We start from the raw sequence: 9350 nt of genomic DNA, 5'->3' as shown, positions 1-9350 counted from the left end.
AATATCATATCACTTTAACAACATGTCGGATCATTTACAGGTTGAGTCAATTACATGACAGATTCATAGGTTGAAAACAGGTCGGGTAATACCAGTTATTTAGTATGTCAATCTTGGGTTCGGGTTCATATCAGTCGGATGCAGTTTGGGTTCGGGTCTATTCAATTCGGGTTCAAGTCGTTCTCAGGTCGGATGCAGATCGAGTTCATATCTATAATTTCCAGGTCCAACTCGGGTTCAGGTCAACACCAGTTCCGACTCAAGTTGGTTTCAAATCATCAGCACAGGTAAAAAACGGTTTTAACTCGAGTCGGTTTCAGTCAGTTTTACAGGTCGGGTCAGTTTTTTACACCCCTAGCAATGATCAATAAAAGAAATTAGCATTGGTGTATGTTTGACCACTATAAAATTATACGACTATTAAATAATAAATAATGCTAATAATATATAATAATTAGTAATTAAAATAATAGTAAATAACATAATACGTAGAATAAGTAACAATAATTCATAATATATAACAATAGTATCAGTAAAGTAATAATACTTATAAAATAATAGTAATAACATAACAAAGGAAAATAAAGAAAAATGAAATTTAAATTTAACTTTGAACGAAAATGAGTGTTTACGATAGGATGTATATGCATTATAAATTATTAAAAAAATTATATTATAACGATATTGGACTATTTAAGAGAAAACTTTTGTTCTATGCTTTTATTCACATTATCAAGAAAAAAATTATTTATGTACGTCTTGAAATATTGATAACAAGTGTTGGTTCAAGTGATAAACAATTTAATATCACTTAAGAAATATCTCGATTTTAAATTTTTATATATGTAAAAAATTACTGTTGGGAGACTCGCCCATCATAATAAAATCATGTATATAAAACAGATCTTTTTAAATTAATCAAGACGAAACTTTATAACCAAGAGAGTAACAATAAAAAAACCCTAAATGGACAGGAGATGGAAGGCAGGCCATAAATTTATGAAGCCAAGCCCAAATGAATATATCCAACTGAGATTTAACTAAGGCAAAGAAAGAATCTTTGCCAGAGGAAAACATGGATAGCTTCAGCTTAACAAAATCCCTTTGAAAAAGAAAAAAAGAGAGAAAGAATTACAGCAAAGTCTCCAGAGCGAAGCCCCATATTCATGCAAAACTCCCACCATCTTCCCATCTCTAAACCCTTTCGAAACCCCATGTCAATACCTCTTAAATCCCCCTCATGGTCCTCTACAAGAAGACTTTTTGAACAAAAACTCCAGGACCTCCATAAATGCAACAATTTAAGCCATGTTAAACAGCTTCAAGCCCAAATTATCAAACAAAATCTTCACCAAGACCTTTATATTGCTCCCAAGTTGATCTCAGCTTTCTCTCTATGCCGCCAATTGGCCTTGGCTCTTAACGTTTTTAACCAAATTCAAGACCCCAATGTTCATTTGTACAACACTTTGATTAGAGCCTGTGTGCAGAACTCACAGCCAACCCAGGCTTTTTCTTTCTACTTTGAAATGCTATGGAACGGGATTTTGGCTGATAATTTCACTTACCCTTTTCTGTTGAAGGCTTGTAATAGTTTGAAATTGCTGCAAATGATACATACCCAGATTGAAAAGAATGGTTTTTTGGGTGATATTTTTGTACCCAATGCTCTTATTGATAGTTATTCGAAGTTTGGAGAATTGGGTGTTAAAGCAGCTTGGAAGTTATTTTCGGTAATGGAAGATAGAGATGTTGTTTCATGGAATTCTATGATGGCAGGGTTGTTGAAAGTTAGGCAGTTGAGGGAAGCTAGGAAGTTGTTCGATGAAATGCCCGAGAGAGATATAGTTAGTTGGAATACAATCTTGGATGGATTTGTTAAAGCGGGAATAATGGAGGAAGCTTTTGAATTGTTTCAAAAGATGCCTCAGAGGAATGTGGTGTCTTGGTCAACTATGGTTATGGGTTATAGCAAGGCAGGGGATATGGACATGGCTAGAGTTTTATTTGATAAGATGCCGCTCAAGACATTGGTTCCTTGGACTATTATTATATCCGGATATGCAGAAAAGGGGTTGGCGAAAGAGGCTATTGACTTGTATGATCAAATGGAGCGACATGGATTGAGGTTGGACGATGGATCCGTTATTAGTATATTGGCTGCTTGTGCGGAGTCTGGTTTATTAAAAGTGGGTATAAAAGTGCACGATTCAATAGAGAGGCTTAACTTTAGATGTAGCATTACTGTGTCTAATGCATTAGTTGATATGTACGCAAAGTGTGGCAGTCTAGACAAGGCGCGGAGTGTCTTTAATGGAATGGCAAAAAGAGATGTAGTTTCATGGAATGCAATGCTGCATGGATTTGCTATGCACGGTCGTGGCAGAGAAGCACTTCATGTTTTCTCTAGAATGAAGATGCAAGGATTTCAGCCAGATAGAGTTACTTTCGTAGGTGTGTTGTGTGCTTGTACCCATGCAGGCTTTATCGATGAGGGTGTAGAATACTTCTACGCAATGGAGAAAGATTATGGGATTGTTCCTCAAATTGAGCATTATGGTTGCATGATTGACCTTTTAGGCCGAGGAGGGCGCTTGAAGGAAGCATTTAGACTTATGCATACCATGCCTTTTGAGCCAAATGCCATTATATGGGGTACTCTTTTGGGGGCATGCCGATTGCATGATGCTACGGAACTCACAGAGAAGGTGCTTGATCACCTTCTTGAGTTGGATCCCTCTGATCCAGGAAATTATTCCATGGTAGCGAATATTTTTGCTGCAGCGGGAGATTGGGACAGCGCAGCAAGTGTAAGGCTTCAAATGAGGAGCATAGGGGTTCAAAAACCTTCAGGAGCAAGTTCTATTGAAATAGACAACGAAGTCCATGAGTTCACTGTATTTGATAGGTCACACCCTAAATTTGATAGAATATATCAAATACTTGACAGATTGGGTCAGGAACTTAAGCGAGCTGTACATCCCGAAGATACTGCCTTACCGGTAGAACCGTAGAAGTCAATAGGTGGTCGTGATTTAGATAGAGGCACTATTGCAATATTGTTTAGTTGCGATTTTCGATCAGCTTAACAGTCCAATTGGTAGGATCCCTTCTGCAAAAGCATGTATTTCGAAAAAGTGTCAATTTCTTCTCTACTACCTTAGTTGCAAGTTTAACTAGGATAGAGGAGATTGACACTGGCCAAATGTGAAACCAGGGGTGCATGGGTGGAGTATGGAGCATTATTTATTTTGTATGCAATTATATTTGTAAACTTACTCTAATACCAATGTGTTACATATTTGTTCAAATCAGATGAAACATTTTAGTTGATAATCGATGTTCTTCTCGATACAACTTATCCTGTTACTGTTCCCATGTTATTAAACAGTTTCAGACACATCTATATTCTTTGTGCAGTTCTCTAAGTAGCAGACCTTTTACAAGATTATAGTTCACTCCATGAGTAAGGTAAGGCAAATATGTATCTCGGGGAGTGTTTGTTTTTATGGTTGGACGATTGATCAAAAGAAACTATCGTCTTCTTCCTCTCCTCTCTACCTGAAAATTTGATGCAACCATATCTTGCTACCGCAGGTGCAGTGCAGTGTATATGTGCTGCAGACCTGCAATTCTTTTTCTTGTTTGCTTGAACCAAGGACATGTAGGGAGAACAACACTCCCTTTAACCACCGAGGTCACTAGATGAGTTCCGTTACATAGATTCGAATGGATTGTCTTTTTTAAAAAAGTTTGTTCATATTTTTGAAAACTTATGCCCTTTACTGATGTAATGAATGTGTTGGATACGAGTGTTAAACGAATACTTAAAAAATGAAAAATTGTAATACTTCAAATCTGCTTTGACAAATATATTCGAGTCGAAGATATCACACTTAAGAACAGAGCGAAAAATGAGAATAATTTTTTAAAAGATCCTTTATTTTCTTACATTTTTAAACAGGGTAAAATATACTATTCATCACTCAACTTTACTCTCTCTTATTTCACTCAGTGTACTTTTAATTTTTTTTCAATTTAATCACTCAACTTTTGTTTTGCTCCTATTTTGGTCACTCTATAAAGATATGGATTATTTTATAAATATTTTCATATGACGTGGTATAATCTATTAATATTTTAATGCCACATAAGATAATATTACAAATAAATAAATTTAAAACCCAAATTATACCTTTAAATTTAAACCCCAAATCCTAAATCATACCTAAACCATATACCAAACCCTACATTCCAAATTACAATTCACCCTCACCCTCCCGCTAGTGGACGGTGTCTCATCGCCCATTGTTCAAGTTGTTATTTGGAAGCCAATTTGATCCATCAACTCCAGCACTAAATCTGTGTATAAAGAAACTAACAACGTGCTCGCATAATTTTCAATTGAAATTGTTGTCCAAAATAATACGGTAGCAATAAATTCCAAGTGCCCAGTTGACATGAATTCCTCAGCTATTCTTATCCAGTGCATGAGTTGCATCTTTACGCTTCACTTCAATGAAGCCTGCTACCAGAATGGCCAATACTAAAATCACAACTCTGATTCCCATCCAGTGCAAGAAGGTGATGTCCTGATCAAGTCATGTGTATGTTCAGCAAATACAGACTAAAACGCGATCATAAAAGGCTATGGTGGAGAGCATTGAAAGGCTCCAGTAGAAACTGGAAAAGGTGACGAACCGAATTGTCGTTGATGAGCCATCGTCCACCGGTAGAAGGGTGAGGCTGAGGGTGGGGTGGGTTGTAATTGGGATTTAGGGTTTGATATATGGTTTAGGTATGATTTAGAGGTTTAGGGCTTTGGTTTAAATTTAAGGGTATAATTTGAGTTTTTAATTTATTTATTTTTATTATAATCTTACTCGATATTAAAATATTAATAAATTATGTCACATCACATGAAAAATATTTATAAAATAATCCATGTCATCATAGAGTGACCAAAATAGGAGTAAAACAAAAGTTGAGTGATTAAATTGAAAAAAACATTAAAGTATACTGAGTGAAATAAGAGAGAGAGCAAAGATTAGTGATTAATTGTGTAGTTTACCCTATTAAACGTATTATTGAAGTTATTAGGAAATCACTTAATTTATTCTATTTAGATTTTTAGAATTTTTATTTAAAAGTGAAATAATTTGGGGTTAGTATTCTATCGAGTTGAATTAAAAAAATAGTTAGTTGAGTTGACAAATCTTATTTTATCATTTAAACTTTATTTAAAATTCTTTCGAGTCAAGTTGTTCGAGCTTTTTTTTAATTTAATTGTAATTATTTATAATATTATAGTATGACTTTTTTTTAATTTATCAACTTTATCTAATCATGTATGTTTATTTATAATTTTTTCACATTGTAATGTTATTTAATAAATCAAATATAATTTAAAATTACAAAACATATTTATAATATTATTTTTCAAAAAAAGTATTTTGAGGATAAACTATTGATAAGAATATAAAATAGTCAAGGAAATGATGGAAAGAAATAATTTATAAAAAAATATAGTCAAAAGATCAAATTGAATAAAATATAAAGTTAAGCGATTAAATTGCAGAGAGAGTATGTTTGTTTTTAAAATAGGAATTAAAATTACATGGTTTTTCTATAGTGGTAGGAGAGCATGTAGTTCAAATTTAGTCAAAAATAAATCTAAAATGAAAAAAATTGAAAAAATTAGTCAAACAAAATTAAGGGATTAAACTAAACAACTTAAAAATTTTGTTGTCAAAAAAGAGAAATTAAAGAAATATATGTATCTATGTGTGAGAAATAAATCACACATTAAACTTTGCGTTAAATGGTGCATATAATATCAGGGTGTTCAAAAATACACAATCGATTGACTCGGTCCGTCGAACCTCCCGACCTGAACTTAAAAAAATTAGGTAATTTTCTAAAATAAATTACCTGACCGGGTTGGGTACCCAGCCCGACATTTATTAGGTCAGTCCCTGGTCACAAAATTGGATTTTTTGGGTACCTGATTACCCGAGTATCCAGTTATATATATATATATTAAATTAAACTAACACTCACCCAAATTGACAGTAGATGAGAGTTTGCTAGAATTGGAGAATATGGAAGAATGTTAGTTTTCAATTTCATGTTTAGATATTTAAATATTTATATTTTAAAACATATGTACTACATTGAAACGATTGCATACTTTAAATACTTAATATAGAAATGTAAGATTTAACTTCAAAACAACTAACAATTATCATTGATGAAACAAATGAAGTTAATGTTACGTATGAAGAGCAATGCCCATAGCCATAAGTCCCAAATTTTGGTAAGCTATTAAATTTTAGTTATATTTCATTGATAAAAGTTTTACCTGATATTTGTTATGATGAAAATTTAGTTATGTTGTCGTTTTGCATCTTGGTAAGATATTGGTTGTTGAAAATTTATTGTTTATTTACATCTAATAAAAGAATTGCTTATAGGAAATAAGAATGGCAAATGAAAGTATCAAGTTGATTATATCTACTCATATAGTTAGCTATGAACTTTTATGTTTTATTTATATTATGGATTATTAAATTTTGTATTTCAAATTTTTAAATTGTATGTTTGGATTTTGGAGTATTTAATTTAAACATTTAAATTTATATATGTTTTTTTAAAATTAATAATTTAAAAATGATAAAAAAATCAGATATTTGGATACCCGAATTACGAGTATCTACAAAATCAATTACCTGATTACCAGATACCCGTAACATCCCGATCGAGACACAGAAGAGAAACCAAACTACTCAGGTACCCAAAAACTCGGGTACTTGATTTGAACACCCTTATATAATACAAATGACGAAGAATGAAACATAAATGCACGTAAATTTTCTATTACATAATATTATCTAATCATAAAGTAATCGTGCTTTAGTGAATAAAATTTTAGATAAAGAACATAAATGATCCCTTAATTATAAGGTGTTATTTTATTGAGTATCGATTATTAAAATTTATAAAATGATCTCTTAACTATAAGATAATGCTTTGTTGAGTCCTCTTACTATTAAAAGTTATAAAATTGTCATCCGACTATTCATATATTCCAAACTTGTCAATGTGATCTTAAAATCTCAAACGATTATCATATCTCAGTCAACGGGTTAACATCTAACTCAGATTGTCATCAATTTTTTAACGAAAATTGACGAGTTTAGAACATATAAATAGTCAGGTGTTCATTTTATAATTTTTATTTGTCGAGTGACTCAATAAACAAATACTCTATAATTGAGGATCATTTTATAACTTTTAGTAGTCGAAAAACTCGACAAAATAACGTATGTAGTCAAGGACCATTTATGTACTTTACCTAAAATTTTATGACATCTATTAATTATCATAACATCTCTTCACAATGCACGTCATCTCAGAAATATGCCTATCATATCATCAATATGAGAACATTCATAGCATATTACATCATGTATACCATATCATTAGGATTCAAAACATGTTACATTGTAAATCATAATACATCTTAAATATTCATTTTATTTGACCTTTGTAATAGAGTGAACTCTCTAATAGGTACGTGAGTAGTAATGCTCCAAAATGTTATATTTAAATTCAATTGACCAAATTAATCGAATTTGATTTCTTCGATCAATTCTTATTTTTATAATAAATTAAATAAATTTTTATATTAAAAGTATTCGATCAATTTTATTAAAACTTGATTTTGAAAATGTATGGGTTATTTTAATTCGAATAAATATCTCATATTTTTTTTTATTACCGAATTAAGAAAGTAAAAAATGGTTTTATATGCATTTGATTATTTCATATTTTAAATAAATCTATATATAATGAGTGATGGGTTGATTTGATTGGATTTAATAAATAAATAATTACTCTTATAAGATAGAATCCAATTATACAGTGTAAACTTCATCATAGACAAATCCTGATATAGTGGTGAATCATCCTCCATCTATTACAGTTCATGAGTCCGAAAAGAGTTATCTACCCATCGGAACTCGAGGCATCAAACTCGAGGAGACAAATATATTATAGGACGAAAGAAAGTGGGACACGAACTAAACTTGAACAAATAAGAATGTATTTGTGTTCATTTATTTATTTTTAAAGATATTCATGTTTAATTCGTATTCGTTTATTTATTTTTAAAGATATTCGTATTCGTTTATTTATTGTTAGTAAACATGTTCACTTATATGTTTGCGAACATGTTCAATTATATGTTCACAAACATGTAAATGCACTCGAACAAGTTCGATTTTGTTTTTATCTTTTTATTTGTAGGATAAAGAAAAATGATAAAATTATACAACTAGTACTTAAACTCCTTAAGACTCACAGTTTAAACTCCAAATTTCACCTTGTGTTCAAGTTTGTCACTACATTCACCATTATTTAAAGAGAAAATAACTTGAGTGATCAAAAATACCTTATAATATATTTTAACCAACTTTTTTGGTTTGCAAAAATAACCAACGAATTTACAACTCGATTTCGAATTCGTAACACAAAAGCTAAATTCGCAACATAGTTTTCGAATTCACAACAAGAATTTACATTTCGCATCATGAAAATCACAACTCAAAAATAACGAGGTGCAATTCGAAATTTGAGTTACGAATTCGATTTTCGAGTTGCAAATTTGAATTTCGAATTGCGAATTTGAGTTTCGAGTTGTGAATTCAACTTTCAAGTTGTGAAATCCATATTCAAGTTACGAATTCAAAATTGAATTGCGAATTAGTGAATTCGAGTTGCGAATTTGAAAACTGAGTTACGAATTTACAAATTCGTGTTACGAAATGTAAATTCTTGTTACGAATTCGAAAATTGTATTGTGAATTCGTTGATTATTTTTGCAAACCCAAAAAAAATTGGTTAAAATCATATATTATAAAATATTTTCGGTCACTCAAGTTATTTTCTCTTATTTAAAGTATAAAGAAATAAAAGAAAATGAACCTAATAAATGAGCTTATAAATAAGCTTGTACATGAACATAAATAAATGAGTTGATAAACAAGTTCATAACCAAGCTTATAAACGAACTTGTTCATGAACATAAACGAACCAAACACACCTCTATTTGTGTTTGTTCTTTATTAAATAAAGATAAAAAATTTATTTATACTCGTTTATTTAACTTAATAAACGAGCATTATACAAACGGTTTAAAATAATTCACTTAACGTTCTATTTATTTAGACCGCTAGGGGCGGGCGGGGCAGGGGATTTGAGGTTCTTTGATGGGAGAGAGAGCAATTGAATGAAGAAACTAGGGCTGGTTATTGGACAATTGCAGCTTGTAGTTCAAATGTAATTGGTCC

General features: G+C 31.3%; 1 protein-coding gene across 1 annotated transcript; it reads left to right on the top strand.

Annotated features, from left to right (window-relative positions):
* Nucleotides 1–1053: 1053 nt before the first annotated feature.
* Nucleotides 1054–3424, top strand: LOC120162896 (pentatricopeptide repeat-containing protein At3g29230-like). Its single transcript, XM_039172960.1, has one exon. The coding sequence runs from the start codon at nt 1167–1169 to the stop codon at nt 3012–3014; it is 1848 nt and encodes a 615-aa protein (XP_039028891.1). The 5' UTR covers nt 1054–1166; the 3' UTR covers nt 3015–3424.
* The last annotated feature ends 5926 nt before the right edge of the window (nt 3425–9350 follow it).

Source organism: Hibiscus syriacus, unplaced genomic scaffold (genome assembly GCF_006381635.1).
Source record: "Hibiscus syriacus cultivar Baekdansim isolate YM2019G1 unplaced genomic scaffold, ASM638163v2 tig00111409_pilon, whole genome shotgun sequence".
In the NCBI taxonomy this organism is placed as follows: Eukaryota; Viridiplantae; Streptophyta; class Magnoliopsida; order Malvales; family Malvaceae; genus Hibiscus; species Hibiscus syriacus.
This window is presented reverse-complemented; position numbering and strand designations above follow the sequence as displayed.